At 39.0% G+C, this 22,183-nt stretch overlaps 1 protein-coding gene across 6 annotated transcripts in view; it reads right to left on the reverse strand.

Moving 5' to 3' along the window:
- The window catches only part of AFF2 (ALF transcription elongation factor 2), a 347,616-nt gene that overhangs the window by 19,501 nt on the left and 305,932 nt on the right, over positions 1-22,183 (reverse strand). For all 6 annotated transcript variants that reach the window (XM_085230951.1, XM_085230950.1, XM_085230947.1 and 3 more), the window contains 9 exons: positions 21,080-21,242; positions 19,569-20,588; positions 17,344-17,465; positions 10,964-11,198; positions 9,030-9,169; positions 8,442-8,505; positions 5,083-5,219; positions 1,283-1,354; positions 819-912 (listed from right to left, as the gene is read on the reverse strand). In XM_085230951.1, the coding sequence (XP_085087077.1) occupies positions 819-912; positions 1,283-1,354; positions 5,083-5,219; positions 8,442-8,505; positions 9,030-9,169; positions 10,964-11,198; positions 17,344-17,465; positions 19,569-20,588; positions 21,080-21,242 (2,047 nt within the window). The remainder of the gene's footprint in view (positions 1-818; positions 913-1,282; positions 1,355-5,082; positions 5,220-8,441; positions 8,506-9,029; positions 9,170-10,963; positions 11,199-17,343; positions 17,466-19,568; positions 20,589-21,079; positions 21,243-22,183) is intronic.

Raw genomic sequence — 22,183 nt, forward strand, 5'->3', positions numbered from 1 at the left:
GCCAAAGAGGCTTAAAAAAACCAAACAAACATCAAAAAAGACGGATGGGCTGCCATAGCTGCACAACTAGACAACAATGTAATAGAAAATAGTAACCAAGTACAAGAATAAATGCATGCTTCAAACTGTGTTAACTAGTGAAATATGTATATCAGAACGTTGGGAGAACTGAAGAAATTCTGTTTCATAATTTAGAGAAAGCAAGAAATTGTTCTTATGCTGTACAAATAGCAATTGCCAAAGTAAAGGAAAATATCATTAAGTCAGAACAGTCACTTGCTCTCCACTCTTTCAAGGGAAAGGAAAACAAGAAAGTTCCTCAGAAACAAATGGAGTGCTAAAGGCAGCTCCTACTGAGGCTGAGTTGTAAGGCAGCAAGCAGACTTACTCTGGAGATAGCTGAACCCAATTAAAGAAGAGCCACCAAAAATCTCTGAATTTAAAAACTAAATTTAATGACGTAAAGCCTAAAGAACTGCTTTATCATGGTTCTTTGCAGGGGGGGGGGTGTGAGGAGAGGGCTCAGCACGTAATCACTTACATATTGAAGTCTTTACAAAATCTTGCATAAAGATTACACAGAGTTAAGAATAATGTTATTTTAGTAGAGTTACTGAATATGATCTTTTGAATCAAGTGACTAATCCAAACATCCCTCAAATCACTTCTGTCCCCACTCCCCTGCAGACACCCTCCCTACATTTTTCAGGGGAGAGGTTAAACGGGGGGCTTTTAAGTCATGCAGTTATACTGTGAGAGCTCTCAGTGCCAGTATGAATTTCATTTTATATCAATAAATAAAACAGAATAAAGATTACCTTAAAATATTCCATCAGAGATCTGGAGTACTTCATAGCATGGTCCTTCTTTAGCTTAAACATTCTCAAGTACAGAAGCGATAAGCATCGGTAGCTGTGGTAATTAGGAAAGGATTGTGTTAATTCCACTGCTAAATGAAACTTAAAAACTGAAGGTAAAAAAAAGAAGAAAAAAGTAAGAAAGCTGGCCTATATTTTGTGGTTTCTGTTCTAAGGTTAGATTTTGAAACATAAGCAAATGGAAGGAAAAAAAAAAGGTCAAAAGCATTATAATCCAATCTTGATAAGAATATAAATTAGAAGAATAAATGTTTAGTCAGCTGCTGAAGAAATCCATTAGTTATCCTTTAATAGTTTAATGGAAAACAAGAATAATGATCTTCTGTAAGCTGCTTAAGTAATTCAGTACTTTTTAAGTCCTCCTGAAGATTTCAGCTGCTTCTCATTGTCGCAGTGGGACTTACCATAAAACTGCTAGTTTCTTGTCCCCTTCTGTGGCAGAAGAGCCTGTGAAATTCTTGAGCCTCATTGCATACCTTGTGAAAAAGGTAAGGAGAGAAGAAACATGTTCAGTTGTTTTGAGAAATACTACTGTCACGCTGAAAAATAACAGATGCACAAAGGTAAGCTTACAGCCTCAACAGCTAATGATCACATTGTTCCATAATGGTAAGATGATGTAAAATTCAACAGAAAGCACCACTTAAAATTGGGAGGGCTGAAGTAGATCATCAACCCACTTTAAGGGCCAATACGGTGAAATGTTCTTGGGGATATTACTGATGCAGAGGCCTGCAAACACCTGTGATGAGTGTTGGAGAGGGTCCAGAGGAGAGCCACAAAGATGATCAGGGGACTGGAGCACCTCCACTACGAAGACAGGCTGAGGGAGCTGGGCTTGTTCAGCCTGGAGGAAAGAAGGCTGCGGGGTGACCTCATTGCAGCCTTCAGTACCTAAAGGGAGCCTACAGACAGGAGGGGAATCAACTCTTTGGAAGGGGAGATAACAGCAGGACAAGGGGAAATGGTTTGAAGTTGAGGGAGGGCAGATTTAGGTTGGATGTCAGGGGGAAGTTCTTTGCAGAGAGAGTGGTGAGGTGCTGGAACAGCTGCCCAGAGAGGCTGTGGATGCCCGTCCATCCCTGGAGGTGTTTAATGCCAGGCTGGATGGGGCCCTGAGCAGCCTGGGCTGGTATTAAATGTGGAGGTTGGTGGCCCTGCATGTGGCAGGGAGTTGGAGATTCATCATCCTTGAGGTCCCTCCCAACCCTGGCCATTCTGTGATACTGTCCCTCTGTATGCTGAAGAGTAAAGTAATATGGAAAAATGTTTTACATAAAACATTTTGGGCTTGAATGATGATTACAAAATCCTTTTCGTAAGTACTATTTCAAAGTTTTTAATATATATTCATTTTTTTCTATGTATTTTATATGGAAAATGATGTTAAATACAAGAAAGGTCATGCTCATGGTTTTTTAAGTTCTTCAGTCCATTAATTTACAAATCTTATATACTTTGTCTCCTTTCTCTATTTAATTGCTGTTGTCCAGCATTTGGACAATGAAAGACTGAGAAGATATTCATCCTCTTCCTCTCTTATTTTTTTCTTTAACTGAGCACACTCCATGTCATGCATTTAGTCTCTTGAAAATCAATTCATCACATAAACTCATTGTTCTGAGCCCTAATGCAATTTCACAGGTACTTGTGTTAGAATAAGTAATAGGGTTCAGTGTTGCATAAGAAAGTTTTAAGGTATTCAGGCAATCTTGATGAGTTCTCATTTACAAGGAGGTAATGGAGTGCAGGCAGGCAGTGCTGCTCTCAGCCTGCCTTCCTCTCACCATCCCCATTATCAGCTCGCAGTCTGCAGCTGTAGCACAAACCCTGATGTGCTTCCTCCCTGTCCTATCTCACCTGCTTTTTGATATTGTTGTTCTACTCATACTGAATGAGTCCAGTCAAACACAGAGTGCTGCGTCTCTTTGGGATTTTCAATATTATGTTGGGGATTTTAGCATTACCATCAACCAAAAGACCTTTGAATGTCACACCTCTGATATTCCCAATCTCTTTGATGCTCTGCTTGCTTTGACAAATAGATGTCTGATGCAGATACTCAGGTCAGACACAGATAATGCAAAAAGGAAAAAAAAAATGGGCCTCCAAGAGGGGGAGGAGTGAAAATGAGAAAAGCCTTCTGTTTCATAGCCCACAGTAAAAAATCTATGTTAATATTATGAGCCACATTACAGAAGTGCACGTGCACTGCTGCATGTTTCCTTTGTGCATTCAGCATCCACAGTAGCCCACAAGAGGCTTGTATTTGTCCCTAGAGATTACTGAACTGGAACCAGCCTGCTGCTCACCTGGGCAATCACCTTTTTTCCATGTCTGTCCACTGATGCCAATTAAATGGTCAAATCAGTTTAACCTCTGCCTACAAGATGCTGCATACATGAATTTGTGGACGAGGCTCCATCTTTGATGGTAGGTGGTAGAGTTCACCTCACCTGACTGGAGCTATGTAGAAATTGGAGGTCAACTGTAAGGAACTCCTAGAGATTGCTCTAAAATCAGAAGTGGTTCAAAAAGCAGTCCAGAAGCAGTGCAGGTGCTGCTTCCATGCCAAGATCTATTTATTGTCCATCCCCAGTGGGCCAGGAGCTGCCAGGAAGCTCTGCTATGTGCAGAGGGGCCATAGGTGCTGCTGAAAGTTGGCTGCATCATGGTACAGCCATGGACTCAGCTGACTCCATCCCACACTGGAGCTGTAGGTAGAGGGGAGCTGCTCTTGGAGCTGCCACACACGTGTTGTGGCTCTTGAATCCAGATCCACTTCTGAACACAGACTGCGGGGTTGAGGAACAAGATTTTCAACTGCGCTTAATGGTTTCCTTAAGAAATGAAAATAAATGTGGTGTCTACTACTCACTTCTTTAAAGTGAGTTTGCCCTCCTGTATAGCTGTAGTTATGTAGTGCAGCACAAAAGGTACCAAACTATCTGCTGTTGGAGTACAGGAGGAGTTCCAGCACAGGGAAACAGATTTTCTTAATTCCACCGCACCTGAGGGTTTAAACTTGGATCCTAAACATTGGGTGAATATCATTTTTTGTTGAGTAACCTCTTTGACTTTCTTCCTCTCTTCAAAAAGAATAGAATGTAACAACATTTTAAATATTGAACAGGCGTATTATTAACCTGAGAGTAAGAGCTTCTTAAAATCTGATACATTTTATAATGTAAATACCTACTTATTCAAAATGTAAAACATGCATTATTTTTTGACTGCCTTTAATAGCTAATCTGGCATATTGAAATCCTGCATGCCAAAAAACAACTTTTGTTCTATTAAAAAGCAAACATTTAGAGGTCTGATTAACCACCTTCTCTATCTCTTGTGTATACTGCCAGTAATTACACTGACATCAATGATGAAATTCCCAGCATACGCAGGGGAAAGCAAAGGTGCATCACAATGAAGAAGAAAAACCCTATTGTTCTACTTACAGGTAAATTTAATCCTACTTGATTTCACTTTGATAATTTGCATAGGTAAAGCAAAGAAAACCCGAGTTGCTTGGGAGACCATTATTTCTATGAACTACACATTATGAAATAGGTAACAGCAGCAGATTTTTAAACACTGATTTTACTAGTAAGTACAAGCTCTCTCATCTGTATTCTAGCCTGTAAGTCTACAAAACTGCATTAAAGTGAATTCATCTGGATTGCATTCATCATTAAAAAGTATACTTCTTTAACACAATACAAGCAAAAAGCTTCCTTCACCTTCCACTATGATTTTAAGTGCCAGGTTTCAGGTTTCAGCTCTTTTTTTTTTTTTACTACCAAGTTATAAACCTCTAAATCAAGGTTTGTAATAGAAATCCTGATAGACTCACTTTAGTGTTCTGAATTATAAAACTACACCTTCTAAAAGACAAGTGTCATTGCCAAACAGTGAAATTACTATACTTTACTTCCACCCACTACATCTCAATTTTAATTTTATGAATATTGCAAATTATAACACTCACATTATAACCTCTAAAGGGGATAATTTATAAAAGCAGTGTCCATCAATTATAAATTTTCCATGACATTAATAAAATGGCAAGAACTAATTATGATGACTTCTGAGATGAAGATGCTTTGGACAAATCATTAATACGTTGAAATTATATTTTTTAAAACATAGCAGGTTCTAATTATGACTGAAATGAGCTTATGAAAATGATCACAGAAAGGACATTAACCTGATGAGTTCCACAGTCTCTGAGTACATGGTATATGGAGATTTAGCTTCTAATGGATCTCGCTCCATAGCGTTCCCACACTCGATGAAGGACAGGGCAGCATCAGCATAATTCACTGCTTTGCCGAACTTCTCCAGCTGAAATGGGAATGATATCATCAAGGAAATCCTTCAGCTTTAATTTTGAGGCAGACAGATCATAATAGAAAGCAACACCAGCATTAAGATGAAAGCAAAGCATCGCCACAAGTTAGGGGTGAATGTATACAGAAATTGAAGCCAGGTGTATGTTTATACCAAATCTTTTCAGGTGATATATGGCCAGGCACTGCACAGAAAGCCACATGACATCCATGGGTTTACAAAGGCAATGAGCAAATCAATACTGCTCTTCAATACATAAACTAAGTTTGTGTGCAAGTATGCATGGGTTAAGCAACAGATCTGAGCCATTTGTAAGTTGTCACAATCTGAGGTGACAGTTGATGGAAAAAAAAAAAAAAAAGCCCTCATCATTTATATAGTGATTGAAAGAGGGGAAGAAAGAAAAAGGAGAAAATATAGCACTGCTAAATATTTTATTTTACTAGGATTTTATTGCGAAAGGTTTTAGCTCTCATAATGGTTGTGATTAAACTGACTTAGACATCCTGATTTCTTTTTTATGTGTAATGAATATTATATATGACATTTTTATAGTAAGTATTTTATAATAGTATTTAACATTTTCCATTTTTGATAGCTGGATGTAAGAGATCCGATATACTTTAAGTCATTTATAACATTTCTGTGGATGTCTTTAATATTTTGATGCATCTGCTTGTGTTTCTCATTCATTAAACGAAAGCTTATTCTACCAATATATTTAGCAGAACACCTAATATCAGTTCAAGGTAACAGCATCTCCGGCTTTGCGGCTACTCCTTTTAAGTACTACCCTCTGCGTTTATGGAAGGTTTTAATTTCAAGCCCTGCACTTGCACACTGATTACATTCAAAGCCTTTGTAAGATGGATAGGGATTACCTGAATGATTAAAAAAGGGGAAACATTTCTGGATGTTTTCCCTGTACTCCACTGTACTCCTCAGCATATACTGCTACTTCCTTGCTTCATGTCTTCCAAAGAAAACACATGTATTACAAAGGGAGGAAGCTGGCTGTGAGCAGATTGAGTTTACACACAGCTTGAGACAGAAATGGGATTCCCCCCTGTACTTTTCTCCATACTGACTCCAGTAGAGTAACTGGAATTGCTCCAGCTCACCATAGCACAGCTGAGAATAGAGCAAGCTCAGTTGGTGGATACTGCAATGTGTCCAAACCAGTTGATTCCTTACTGCTGTGCCAGACAAGGAGAGGTTTTCAAGGTGTTGCTTCCATGATACAAAATGCTGTGTCCTTCGCCAGAGATCTCTGTGCCATACAAGCTCAGACACAGCACTGCCATACATCTCATTTACGTTTGATGACATATTCTGAGGCCACGTGTGGTATCTTCCCAACCACTAAAACACATCTTTCATTTCTGCGAGTTCTTTGTTATGTCACCACCAAGTAACCAGAAGCAATTGTTTCTATAGGACATCTAACACTTCAGGTTTTCACAGCAAACGTGTTACATGGAGATAATTTGAGTGCAGCTGTATTGAGTGGGTGGGTGCAGGGGGAAAGGTTGAGACCTAAGTAGCGGAAAGCAAAAAGCAGATTGTTGGTGGGTATCTATGTCTGCCAACAAGTCTTATCGTAGTGTCTGCCCCACATTCCCGTAGGAGCACTCGGGGTGTCAAACTGCATGTGACAGGAGAGGCCTGCCCGCGGGTAGCAGCATGACATGCTCTGCCTGCTCCTCTTAGTTCTGCTTGAGAAGCACCACTAATTCCACAAGGCATAGTCAAAGGTAAGAGGATGGAAGACAGGTCAACACTTATGGAGCAAATCAGACTGTGGAGGAAAGTGAATTGACATAACACGTTGAGATCATCAGGAGCCTGAGCCTCTAAATATTTGCTAGCGCGGAGCAGGCAGCCCTGTGCCAGGTTTCTAAAGGTCAGCCAGCTGAGGGAGGTGCTGCCAGGCTGCTTCTGCCAGCCTTCCTGAGTGAGGCCCCAGCACCGTGAGGAAGCCAGATCTGGGCCAGGCCACAGGCCTCGGAGCTCACCAGCCCCTCTGGATGGGTACCTTGGGAGGGAAGCTGCTGCCTTGGTGACAATTGCGGTGGGATGACAGAAGCCCACACCCATCTCCCATAGAAAACACGCTTTATAATGCAGGGAAAGCTGAAGCAGGCAGCTTGGTGCATCAAATTCTCCTTTACTCTTTCAGCTTATCGACAGCAGAGGGAAAGCAGTGGTTTCTTAATTTTTACAACGTAGCATTTATTTTTTGACAAGCATTTATTTCCAGGCACAAAAATCTCTGATGTAGGATGGCACTGTATGCACACACACAACTGCCCAAATAATCAGTGAAGGTGAAGAATCACCCAAATTACAAGTGAAAAAGAACTGGAGGGATGAAATGAATGGCCACACTCTAAGGCATCTTGGTTTAAATAAATAGATGAACCAAGTTCCACTTAGCTTGCATAAATGAGCTGCTATTCTGCGATCTGTATGGCATAGAGGAGCAAAGACCATACTGCAAACAAATGACTATTAAAGGCACTTCAGTGTTAGCAATATGTCAGACTGAACAAACTATGACTGAAATCTATCAGAATTGTAATGTATCAGATATGGTAGTTCTATCGAAATCAAATCTCTGCAAAATTAGGCCAGTTTAGGTACAATTTAATCTGGGACAAAAGGAGAGAAAAAGCTTTCCCAGCACTGAAATACCTCATTGCAAGACTTTTTTGTAAAAAAAAAGTGCATTCAGTCTTTATTTACCAGCCTAATAGCATGCAATAAAAACAAATGCACTATTTAAAAATCAATTCCTCTAAATTTTAAACAACTGGATTTAAAATATCAAATAGTTTTGCCAAATGATGATGAAATTTGCCTTTTTTAGCTTTCAATATTTTTGTTTTGTGCTCAAAGCAAGGATAAAGGCAAATTTCAAAAACACATCAACTTTTTTGATATTATCTTACATACTTTCCACAGTATGATTGTTGCTTCTCCCCAGAAGAGAAACCAGCTATTGTAAAAAGTTTATTTCAGGGTGTTAAAGCCTAGGAATGATGCTCAGGCTTTGGCTTATTGTGGGCAGTGTGTTTACAGAGTACACTTTGAAGCATATTTTAGTCCACAGAAGGGCTCCTTTGGTTTCTGAGGCTTTAGGCAAGATTAAGAATTCAAATTTTTGTAATACCCAGCTCCATAGTGGAGATAGACAAAAAAGCCTTGAAAACTTACCAATGCATCTGCTTTATGCTTTAGCTTCTTAGCTTCTTGCATATAATAATCTGCATTGTGGAGCCTAAAGAGACAAAATCAATTATTTCAAGTCTTTGTTTTCATACAGTTGGACAAACATTGTTTGAGAAAAGTGCTTACTGCTCCCTAGAACAATTTAGATATATATACCCACTTATCACTTTCAGTCTTATCCTGATATTAACCTGAAACTGCCATATGAAAAGATTTGATGAGTTACCAGAATGCAAAATAACTAGCTGTGGAAACTGGCCACCCAAAGGAGCCATTAACATCTGCTGAACAGAGGAAAAGGAAAAATATTTTAAACTAATTAGAAAAAAATTAAGAAGAATTACTGTGAGCCAGCATTCATAATCTGAAAACATTTATCAGCAGAGACTTCATTAATCAGTGATAACAGTTCATTAGTAAAGTTTCAAATTGTATGTGTCATTGTGCAGTACTGACCACACGCATGCCCAAAGCTACCATTATAATTAAAGACACTTTTCTTTCACTGGGAACTCTACAAAAATCCCAAGTACCTAACACGCAACTAACACAAAAAGATCTAATAGTACTCACACATCATCAAATGTGATTTTAGGTCTTCTGGACTCAGAATTCCCATTGGAAAGAGTTGGCATTGCAGACCAAATGTCTGTTTCTAGATGGTTTGTATCAAGAACAGTGTTGGCTGTTGGTGCATTGTGGGTTTCTTCGTCCTAGAAAAATGGACTGCTATTATTTGAATATTCATAATATTCAAATATTATTCATAATTCAAAATTCAAAGAAAGCTAAGGTACATGCATGTTTACCCAACTATGTCCAGGAGACCTCATAAAATCATCTTCCATCCTTTATAATGTGACCCGATTAGATTAATTAGGCATTATGTCTCCAGTCCAAGGTGATAGTCATCCTGGACAATACAGTGCTACTGACAACACACTCATTAAAGCCAAGTTGGGCTGCAGGGCTGGAAAGAAACTCAGTATGAGGTAGATCACACTAATGTGACAGTTTTTCTACAGAATTAGTAGATAATTGTAAGGTGAATGAGAAGTCTGCTCAGATTTCAGCAAGGAACAGTTTCCTCATTCTTATTATACTGAACAGAAGGAAGAATGAAAAACAGAAGTTGGGAGTTGTGACTTTGCATGGACTGAAAATAAAAGCATAATAATGGTATTTAAATCAGGCAATTACAACTTTCAACCAGATAAACTAAACTATAGATGAACCAAAGAACAGATAAAGAATTCTAGCATATTTTAGAATACAAAAATATTTTAGAAGACAAATGTTTTGGGGATCAAGATAATAGATAAAGCAAGGAAAATCCAAATTGGAGGTGCTGGGAGTGAGAGGAAGTGGCCTTGCTCTTTACATAGCATAGTTTATTTGCTGACATAAACAGTTCATTTTGGCACTGATTTCTCTTGAAGGCATTTATATTACTCTTGCAGCTTGAAGTGACACAATGATATCAGAAAGCAACAGGGCTGAATGATAAGGTGAAGCGATTTGCCACCTATGTTCCAGTGCGACTTCTGAGTTTTGCTATTACAGTGTATGGCAACAACCTCTCACAAGGTGGCGAACTGTGAAAAATGGGGTTACACATGTCCTTTTCTGCAGAAGAATTCTCCTCCTGTCTTTTAATTCTGACAGTCATACTAAGATACGGTTTGATACTGAGAGAAGTTTGAAGTTCTATTTATTTTCTAAAATCAGCCAGAAAACTGAGTTTTCCCTCTTTTCTGTAAAAGCAGAGGACCAACTGATGTGAAATTTTACTTTCTTTTTTTTTTTTAAAAAAAGTCAATTTGCTATGCAGCTTCTAGCTTTGTTTCTTTTTCATGTACATTTAGTATGAAATCATCTAAATCTGGTGAAAGGCAAGAAAGTATTGTTTATGTAAAAATGTTTAGTGGCAAGTTAGTCCTAACAGAATGATGCTTTTACTGGAAAACTAATGACTATTTGCATGATCTCTGAAAAATCAGTACAAAATTTATGAAGATGAGGTGCAAATACACCTAACTTCTAGAAATTGGGAGTCTGCAAACCTGTGAGAAGACATTTTAGTTTTTAGTGTGCTATGGACAGGTTAGATTTTTACTGTCTGTTTAGTTTAGTCCATAATATTTGGCATAACTTAAGTTTGCTCCAGAATTTGTAGTAATTATTAACATTAAAGATACCAGTATTCTTGATGCTTTGAAAACAGCGTGTGTTGTATCTGCAGAGTTGAGAATGGGACAAACTCTGCGCTCTGAAGGCCAGGGTGTTGCAGGGCACTGTGTGAAGTAGATGCCTAACGCTGAGCTAAAAATGGAACTTGCAATAGTCATTTATGCACAGCTCTGCATGGATCCACGCCTTGCTGCTCTAGAGTGGGGCTACCTAAGGATTTAAAAATAGATACTAGAGAAAAATAAATAAATAAACAAAACCCAGAATAAAGGTAATTTTATCTTGTCCTTTTCCAGCAACTGAGATCTGTTACTTACACAGATTCCTTTGGGGTTAGAAGAAGATTTATTTTCATTCTTTCTGTGTTTAGAAACCGAGGAGGAAGAGCTGCTGGTCTGAGGGGTGTTGGTGATGTTGGTTTCTTGGCTGAAGGAGCTGTTGTCACTGCTGTGCCGACGGTGCACAGGCTCGTCCAACAGGGGGGATAATGGAGGAGGGAAGAGCTTATCTTCTCGTTTCTTTGCCATCTTCTTCACCGAGTTACTGCTGCTCCTGGGACACAGATAAGAATCATTTGTATGTCAAGAACCAGTTTCTCCTCCATAGCACAAAGCTCTGGATTTTATTTAATGAAAAGCCAGCTCTGCCCTTAAATATGTGCTGTGATCCCCCATGTCCTAGCAGCTAAGTCAAAAGGAGACAGGCAGTGAAAACTGCTGTTTCAATGGCCACAAAAACCTCCTGCTTTGGAGGACAACTTGCAGTGCATTAGTATAAATTGCATCCACTTTAAATGCTAATTTGAGTCAGTCATAATTTGAGAGGTCATAGAGGTTCTGACTCAGCAAAGTGCTGAAAAGTTTTATGCACAGGGGTTAGTGTACTTGACACCAAGTATAGCTATTTATGTATTTAACATTAAGCATCTTTTAAAGAGGTAGATTAGGGCTCACATAAGCAACCTCTGCAAAAACACATAATAGCACATGTCACGTGAACAAAAATAATACTTAATAACAACTACAAAACGATAGCCATAACAATAATAAGATAATAATTATTTGACCTCTAGAATAAAACCAATGTTCAACACTATATTAAAATGATACATTGTTGCTGGCAAAAGCCCTTGAGCAAATATTGGTTGATGAATTGAAGGTGATTCAGAAAATGAATGTGGTTTTGACATGAAAGCTCAAGTAATATGATAATCTATTGTCTGTTTTATGTACAGAAATTGTTAGCTGGCTACAAAAGGCAGCTGTGATACACAGTAAAAACAACAACCAAAAAACCATGCTAGACCTTTCTTCCCTCAAATCCATCAAGAAAAAAAAACAACACAAAACAGCTCCATAGCGACTGTTTAACATATTAATCTACTCATAGATTTTTGTATTAGGTGCTGCTCTAATTCAGTCAATGAAGATAACCTGAATTTTAATCTTTTGTTGGACATCTAATAGCGCAGTACACAATCATTCACTTTTCATGATTATTGACTAACATTTCAATAACAAATTAAGTCAACAAGAATTTATGTTTCATTCCTAGTTGCTTTCAGTCAGTGTCAGGAATTATAAATTTACTTTGCTTTAAAGTAACAAGCAAAAAAGAAGAATCAACCCATGTTTCCCTATTTCTTATTTGACATGCAGTCTAGATTTTTTTGCATTTTCACCAAAAGTGTCAGTATCTACACCTGCTTTGGTCAGTCCCCCTGCTTTGGGCCTTTGGCAGTACAAAAATATTTCAGCCTCTCTGTTTTCATAACAGAGTGATATCAAACAAAACCCCTATGCTTCAGGTTTTATAGCACTTCTACTCAAAACTCTTTCAGTTCAACTGAAGCAGAGTTTAAAATAACTTATTTGAAATTCTGTAATATTAAAGATCTTCAGACTAAAGAAATAAAATCAGCACAGAATTTATATTGCCTTGCAGCAGGGCAGGTATGGATGCTCTCCTGCTTGGAAAACACATGGGCCTAAAGATCAAAGGGAAGCAATCAGATCAGAGGAGATGGGCAATTCTTTGAGAAGACATTTTATGAACATGTGGTCCTGCAAATGTACTCCAAAAAGTTCTCTCTCAAGGCCCCATCTGCTAGCTTTCTTACCACCAAAGGGTATTTTGGAACTCAGACAAGTCACCATTGCTATAGTAAAATAATACTCTGAACTTTTTCCAAAGGAAAATTTTCCAAAAGAAAGCAAATGCTTCTCCAAGAAAGCATACATGCATTATTGGATTGTTCAGAGGAAAAACAGACACAACTAAAGAAAAACCAAAGAGTAGAACTGAAATCCTCTGCCTCCCAAGCGAGTGGGCTGCCCTGAGCACGGTGTGCAGTAGTGCTGTCTAACAAATGTATATGGATGGGAGCACAGAGCGAGGTGGTTCTAATTGCCCTGCACAGAGAGCTTCGGAAAGAGAACAGCAACTGAACCTTACAGATCTACCTGAAAAGTGCCCGTAGGAAAATGTAAGGTGAGTCACTAGCTAAATTCACTGTAGAAACCACTAGTGAGGTTTCTCAGTACATCTTTGCCTGTTTCCAGGCCTAAAGCAAGATTCTGACACTTGTGTGGGACGGTGCATGGCACATACACAGCAAGTGAAACAACATTTCTCAGTTGCTACACAGAGATGGAGGGATTAAGAAAGTTGTACAAGAAAAAAATGAAGAAAGTTGCAAGTTCCACAGCAGAAGTACCTTCTCTAAATGAGGCTCAACGATTCTATGATTCTCTGATTCTATATATAAATTCCAGAAGAGAAATTATATTCAGAGATCTGACCTCCCTTTTGGACACTACTCAAAACTTTGTTCACTTCAGCTTTGCATTCAAGCACAAGATGGAACAAATGAAGATGCAGGAGTCATTCTGTGGTAAGAAAACATGACTACAACTGAAAGGGCACTTGAGGATATATTTTTTCTGCATGACAAAAATCCAAAACCCAATGACAATACCTAATAATGTTTTTTCTGGTTGCCGACTTAATCCTGTACATTTACAGGATTACCAGGAATTACCCTCATTATTTAGCAATGTTACCTCCCTCAGATTTACATCAAAGCATTTACATTAACAATAACCTCAATGAAACAGGTTGTTACCAGCAGTTAACCAGATTGTCACTTTGCTTTGGACTGTTAATGGGCTAAGAAACTAGTCTTTGATTGCAGTAATCACTAATTCTGAATGAATTTATTACAATAATTACCAAGACTCAATGGTTTAATTGGCTGACATGATTATTAGTTAAACCATATTTAAAATCTAGGGAGAAGCACAATAAAAGTGCAAAGCAAAAAACACCAGCAGAACTGGTCTTCTGGCTGCAGTTTAATCTTTGTGTTGGAGAAGGCCAATTATCAAAGAACAAGAGGACTCCCGTCTGCTTTTTTTTTTTTTTTCAGCCTTATTTCTTTTAGGACAGAAAGCAAGCAAGCAGGGAACAAGAGGTCAGTGAGTGAAGGAGAGAGAATTTCCATCTACTCTAACAATTCATTCTGCTTTCCTTTACCCTTTCTTTAACTACTCCTTGTGGTATGTGGTTGTAGCGCTGGCCTATTAGTGAGACAAAAGCCATTGTCTGTGCCAATCACTTGGCTTTCCTTTGCCTCTACTCTCCTTGTCCACAAAGAAATGCTGCACGTGGATGGTGTATCTGATTTTCTGCAGGGGGTTAGCAGGGAAAGGTCACTCTAGCATTAGCTTGGACCATATGGCAGCAACTGAATGAAGCTGAAGTTGTCACAGATGTAGAAGGCTGCCACTGCCGTGAATGAACTGCAACAAATGCCGTTGTGAGTACCCAAGGGATCCACTAATATATGTTGTGAAATACAGGTGTGTGTTTAGTTAAAGGTCAAACAAAAGTGAACAGAAAATCTTGAAAATCAGCCTAGCTAGATGGCAGGCATGCTTCCCCAGTATGATTCCAGTCTGATTTCAGACTCATAGTTTGCATCAGCACATAACTCTCTGTGTTATTACAAACTGCCAAATGTTGTCAAATACTGCTCTGTCTGGACTGGATCTACAGATCAGGTATTCAGATACAAACGGTATTCAGCAGCACACAGAAATAATGCTTAAATTAAAATTGCTCTGGCAATCAAGTAAATACACAAGCAATTCTCTGCTGCAAAGTGGGCAACTGATCTGACAAAAACACAGCCTCACAGCAGTGTTTCAAGCAATTACTATGAATTACTTGGGCATAAAATAGTATCCTTTATTCCTTCATATGCTTTGAAATATTAGGAATGAGGAAAATACCATGATGATTGTTTGAACAATTTTATTTTGAGTGTCACATCAGATTTATGAAAAAGCATGAGCTCCTGATTTTGTGAGGGAAGGAACAAGAAATAACTAGTTGCTCGTACAATGACTACATAAAACAAAATTGTTATCCAGTTGTCAAATGGCTTTTAAGTTCATAACTGACCATCTGAAATTTCTACACTAAAATTGTACTTGTAGTTATAGGAACTGGTAGAAATTTGGCATATAATTGTTCATATTAGACATGTAATACTTAATTGTGCATCCTTGCTGCTTTACTGAGCCCACACATTTAGTAACAGATTATGAGAGAAAGAATTTAAATACCTAACGCACATATAGTCAGCTAGTAGGAGCTACAAAAGCATAGGTGTGCCTGTCTTCACCCAATTTCTTCCTGAATGTCTCCTTATTTTACTCCAGAATTCACGGTCCTTTGGTCAAAACATTTCTGCAACTATAAAAGAGCCCAACGAGAGTCTCTGAAGTCTGCCTTGGTGTACTTGGTTTGTTGGCACAGAGAGCATGTTCTAACTAGAGATCTACAGTTCTTCCCAAGAGAGAGAATCCACCACGAGACACTGCACCTTCATGGATGAACAGCACTTTCCGCTCTAGCCAAATCATCCTTATTTCTAAAAATCCTTGTGTAGAGAGCTCTGAATGAAAATGAAGGACTTTGGGGAGCAAGGAAGGTTTAAACAGCAAAGCTTTTCTTTCAGCCTTTCATCACTGAAGTGTTATTTTCCCCCATGCCTTTGAACAACACATAGTTTTACCCTCTCCTTTTTTCTGCCTCCCCTTAAAATTCTGCTTAACCCTGTGGAACACAGAACTACTTCTGATTGCTTAAAAACAACCTGGGGCTCTCCAGAAATTTGTTGCCATGCAGTTCAGTCAGCTCCCTAATCTATTGGGAAATATGTTGATCTGTATTCAGAGGCACATCAGATAGAGTTGGAGACTTGAATTATCAAATAATATTGCATTTGTTTTAAATGAACTCAACAGACACTAATAATAAACTTTGTGTGATCCAGGTCTCTGCAGCTGAAGTCAGAAAGTTTTGTATCAAAACTTGAAGCAGATGAGAGGAAAAGATAGCATATAGAAACAACTACTGATGGACACAAGCAAAAAGAAATAACTACCGATGGACACAATTATATTTTTACAGAGAATACCAAAGGCTAGAAAGCTCTGAGGAGCCAAGTTAATGATCTGGCAAACAAGCTCAAATTAAGAAACATCAGGTTGGGGGTGGATCCTTTGGGTTTGCTGAAGACAAGAATAGAAAGATTTTTGTAATGGATTGTGGAGGTGTTGGGGATGGATAATTCTTATTCTCTCTGCAATATATCTGTACTCGTACTTCTAGCAATGACAGTCAGGCAACGCCCATCATGATGTTTATAAAATGTGCAACATATTACAGATCACACTGTTACTTTCAAATCATCTGCCTTTTCCAGACTCCAACTCTGATGTTTTCAGTGGTACAATGTAGTTGTTAGTTCAAGGACTGAAGCTCATCTGTAATTACACTTGTATAAACGAAATAATGCTCAACCTTCTTTATGGGATTTAAAATCTGTGCATTGTCTTAATGATTTTTGAACTTTCTCTAAATTTAGATACAAAAACAGTCAAATTGTTTTCAGAAGCACATTGTGCATTTGATTCTTTGCTTGTCCTACTGGGAAGCAGAAAGCAATGCCTCATCTCAAAAGAAAAAAAAAGCACAAAATTGATGACAGAAGGGAATTGGGTTCTTTGGTTATTTATAGAATGTTAATCTTCTGATTATTATAATCAGAATCATTATTTATGTGGTGCCTGTTTGATGAAACATTCCAGCCATCTCTCAAAGACACCGAAAGGCACAAACGACTTGATTATGTCTGCTGAAACACAATGCTTGTGTCTGAATCATTTAGGGTCTCACCTCTGGCATTTCTGTATACACAATTAAAGTATAAGAGCCACTGAAATGAATGGCAAAGTCATTATTTCGTTCAAGAAAACTGAGAATAATCTCTTAAGAAAACAATTCAAAAAAATATTTTCTAGTCAATCAAATAGAGCCCATTCTGGCTCTACTGTGGTGAAGGATGATGGAGGCAAGAAAAAGCCTTTAAAGAATGTGGTCCTGTGGTTCTGTGAAATGCAATATGGTGAAAAAAGTAACTTCGTAACTCCGGGCTGTGGTGGGACTCTAATTTCCTGTGGCCCATGAGAAGGCTGACTGAATCTCATCCAAAATCACATGGACCCTCTTTCTCTGAGATGGGAATAGCGATGTCACTTACGCTTGCCCATTTTGCTCTACAGCAAATGCATTTGTTGAATAATACTGTGAAACCCCTCTTGAATGTTATAAGAGAAAAAGAACTTACTCTTTAGTGCTGGTTAATCTGTGATTCGGTATTGGAGAGATACAAGGTGGGAGCAAGCATGAAGCCGAAGGGTCCTCCAGGCGCTGCTTCTTGGTTTCAACAAAGGTTTCCAGGTTTTCCGACTGTTTTAACAAAAAATGTACAACTTGAAAAATCAAGCATCTATGCACATTAGGAGCTGCTCAGGAATCTCAGTATATTTTCTTTACTGTAGCAGTGGTTGAAATACTGGCCTATGAGAAGTCACCTGAAATCAGGGCTAAACATGTTCCAAGGACATGACAAGTTATATAACCAGTGACATAGCCAGTCAATTAGGAAGCAAAATACCTCATATGCCATAGTTATCTTCTTCAGCGCACTGGAATTTAATTAATATTTCAGATGGACTGACTTGATAGCACCAAATCTTACTCAAGTATGTAGCTTTTATTCATTTACTTAATGGAAGTCCAAGGGTAAACTTCCTTGAGTAAGTATTTCTCTCAGGACTTAAAGACTACTGCTCTAAGGAGGCAGTCATTAACAGTGATAGCTGGTGTGAAATTTGCTTTGAAAGATTCCGTGGTGCATGACTTCTGTGCCTGAACTGGGCCGATACAAGCAAAGCTGATTATTGCTCTATCACTGGAACCTTCACAGCATTCTTCAATCCTGTTAGTATACAGCTAAAATAAATCTTTTAATAGCACGATTCAGAATCCAAATCTGGCTCTTCCTACTCTGTTTTAACTGTTAATGCCATTGTAATTTGTTTGTTTCCTCTTGGGTAGAGATGAACAATCATTAAGAAGCTGAACAGGCTGTTTCAGAGTGTAGCTCATGTTTGTGCAATCCCAGAGTGAGGTACCTCACAATGCTCCTTTGTGATTCACAATTCCAGCTAATGAAATTCCGCAGTTCCATTTTATTTGTTTTCCCTGGGAGCACTGAGTTAAGTTGCCAGTAGCATACTCTTGTTTTAGCCATCATACTGACACTCCACAGTGACCTAGCAAGAACTCTTTTTTTTTTTCCTGTTTTTCTTTTTTCCCTGTTTAATTAATATACACCCTATTGGACATACATATAAGCACTGACATTTATACATCCCTTTTCTCTTTATTCTTTTCTCCTTCCTTCTTACCTCTCTGCCTTTTGTGTATAGCTAGAATATACATGGAATAAAAACCTGCTGAGTTTGCTTGTGATTATTTCATTTAATTCAACAGGGAAGGAGCCAGTGCAGTGACTCATGTAGGCAGGGTGCAGACCCTGTGTCTGCCTGGCATTGTCTGTTTTCCATGTATTAACTCTCTTGTATGGCTGGACGGCTCAAATTCAGTATTTCAATGCCATTCAGAAGTCCACTAGAACAGACAGCTGAAGTTACATTCATAATGATTTAGAAAACCTGGGGTATAAAACATATGCAATGATAACTTCTCACAAGGAGACCAGAGCACAGACATTTTAGTTGGAAAAAAAAAAAAAACAAAAACAAAAAACCAACAACTACAAAAAATAATTTATGATATAAAACTCCTGTTTCTTTTCTGAGAACACATTTAGTTTGAAGAGCACTGTCATATCCTACAAGATAGGATACCCTTGGGCATAAATAACATAAACACATGATAAAACATAATGCCTTAAGTCAAAACATATTTGCTTTTCCAGGTAGCTGCATACACAGAGCAGCTAGTTAAGCAAATGACATGTCTGTGAATCACATTCATTTGTGTAACAAAAAGATATAAAGACTAAATTCACCATGAGCACAAGCAAGCACCATTTCATAGACTTTAATGAAGTTATGCTTGTTTAAGCAAGTGGTGAAAATGCATTAATTCTGCCAACAATAAAACTTGCCTTCCAAACAGAAGTCACGTTTTCTGAATATGGATGAGCCCTTAGCACTTGTCATGGGGAGTTCTTCTGCAGATTGCAGAACACTGCAAATTAGCATGCAAAGAGCAAACACAGTGAAAAAGCTGGTACGATAAATCTAAAAAAAAAAAATCACCAACCAACTTTGTTCATTGATTTTGAAAAGTGATGTCCATTTTCTTTCTTACTGATTTCTTACATTAATTTGTAATGTACAGGCAAATGTTTGTCTTCTGCAAAAATAATAAAGCCTTAGTGGTACCATGTCTCCTTACAGCCCTGCTGTAATGATTGCTGTCCTAACCTCAAGGATGCACAGAAATAGTGTTTTCTTATGAATGATGAAAATTACTTACCTTGTGTTTCCTTTTGGATTTTGTGGATGTTTTTTCAGCTGCTGCGGTAGGGGACTCTCGAGATGGTCGTCTGTGTTTCACATTTGCCTCTCTTGGTTCGGTTTTCACAGATGTGGTCTCAAAAGGCTCTTGTCCAGGTATCCTAGAGAGTAAACTAAGGTCTATTTTCACCCAAAGAGATTTGAGTTCTTCATATTCTCTCAGTGGGGACAGAAGTTCATTTTGTACAGTTGGGATAGGAGAAAAGAGCTGCTCCTCCAAGTCATTGCTGGTCTGGTCGATGGATGTGTTGCTGCCATTGCTAGTTAAGCTACTTACACTGAGGATGTTACTGCCAGAGTCCTTCACTTTGATGCCGTTGGCCGGTCCACTACAAGCTGGCAATATCTTAGCCTGCAGGCTCTCCTCCTGATCTGTATTTGAGTCAGAAGTAGATGAATCAGTTTCAATAAATTCCCGGGACTTGGGGACAATTTTGCTGGGGCCTCTGTACTTTTTCTTCTCCGAAGTGAGACCTGTGCTCGTTCGAGGTTCCTTCCTTGGGGCGGTCTTGCCAACTGCTGCTTTAGTTCGAACCTTTGGCTGCTCAGGGGGTTCCTGTGTGTCTTTTTCTTTGGGAGTGTTGCTGGTATTATTTGGTTTGGGCCAGTTATACTCTTCTACACTGGAAGTCCTTTCTACCTTTTTGGGTTGCTTTTTCCCAGTAGTCCTTTGTGCAACTGGCTCATTATGAGCTGGCGACTTCTGCTTGGAGCTTTTTGCCTCTGGGGTTTTCTGGGCAACCCGTGGTTTGGCTTTCTCGCGGATGGGACTGAGGATCGCCCGGTCTTTGGAATCGGTTGGGGGCAGGCTGTTGCTGAGCTTCCCTTTGTTTTGCCCTTCAGCCTGCTGGCTGCTCTGCGGCTGGGAGCTGGTCTCACCGTGAGGCTCATTTTGATTGCTGATGATGGTCTTGTTGTGGGGGTTCACTTTATTTAGCCACTTATCCAGCTGCCATTTGTTTGTTGAGGGGGGTTCAGGCTGCAGTGTGAAGAACAAGGAGCAAGTCTCAGATAGAAGCAAAGCTTTTCCCTTTAAGTGAAGATGTTTTTAATGCACCTTTTTATTTCAGTCAACTAGTGGTGACTGCTAGTTTTATGGGAGCATTTATGGAGTATTTATGGTTAATTAGGCTTCCTTATCTGGTTTACAATGTGGCCCTGGAGAAATTTAATACAACTAAAAAGTTTAGCTGGTCCCTGAAGATACAGTTTCGTCACGTTGCCTTTCCTTAGCCCCAGCTGAATACTGTGTCAATAAAATCTCTAGCTACTGGCAGAAATCTAAATATTTCTTTAAAGCAATTCAAATGTAGGCCAGAAGGATTCTTCCAAAAGCTAGAATGAGTATGTGGGTCATACAAGTAAAACTGTAAAGGGAGAAAAAAAGTCAACAGCATCAAACTGCATAGAGCTCTGACATTTTCCACCCTCTCTGCTCCTGCCAGGGAGGTGCAGCGAGCATGGCCATACCTCTGGCGTGGCACTGCGTGACTCCTCGTTGCAGTCGCTGTCACTGGAGCTGCTCTCACTGTCGGAGTCAGACTCAGAGCTGCTCTCGGACTCACTGGAGCTCCCGGAGCCACCGCTGGAATGGGCTAAGCCAGCTGCATGTGCCACCGACACCGGCAGGCCGCTGTGGGGAGAAGATCCTCTCTGGTTAGTATGCTGCTTGTTGACCAGATTTTAAAGTCTTAGGTTGAGGGAGGCACCCAAAGAATTCTGCTCACTCCAACTGTCCTCAGCATCAGCTCTTGCTCTCTCAGTGCAGACCCCAAGGACTCTCCAGCAGCCATGTCTCCATGTAGGGACCAAGGAGGTGGCTGGCCTTATGCTCCTTGTGGAACGCTGATAGTGGTGTTAATACCATCATGATCATCATCACCACCCTCAAGTGAGAAACACTTTAGTATCTTCAGCCCATTAGCCCAATAATTGCAAAAACTAACAATCACACAAATAATTTATTAATGAAATCACACTTTCCAGATTTTTTACTGGTTCATTTATAATTTATGATCAAGAAAAGGACAGCAGGCAACTAATATTGGGCAGAGCATTTTAAAAATTAATTTTAATGAATATTTTTGCACTGTAGTGTATGAAAATTACCTACTTTGACAAATCTCCAAGGAGCGCCCAAGAATTTTTTATTTATTGCTGTTTTTTTTTTTTTTTTTCTCTCAGAAGAAAGATTGCTTTATGATAATTTCGTGGAAAAATTGTGTTCCTACTGAAAGTACGTCTCTGTGAAATCTATTTTTTCTGTGTGTTCAACTGTCCTCCAAGATTTATTTATTAGCAGTGTGCTGTGTCTCATTGTTTTTCCTCAGCATTTATTTCTATACTTAGAGTCTGGATGACCCCAGTTTTCAGAGCTGCAGAAATTTTCCAGCTGGAGTCTTTATACGCTCACCTTTATTCTATTTTATTTTGCCAGAGCAATAACCATAAGGTTTTATGTCTCTTCAGCTGATCTATACAGAGACTTTGATGATTGATTTTAAATTTGTGAAGCTGGCAAAGCAAAGCGTTTGAAAATTGACACCATTTGCTAGTATTCTTATGGATATTCAA

The sequence above is a fragment of the Meleagris gallopavo genome, chromosome 9, assembly GCF_905368555.1.
Source record: "Meleagris gallopavo chromosome 9, MGAL_WU_HG_1.1, whole genome shotgun sequence".
Classification (NCBI taxonomy): Eukaryota; Metazoa; Chordata; class Aves; order Galliformes; family Phasianidae; genus Meleagris; species Meleagris gallopavo.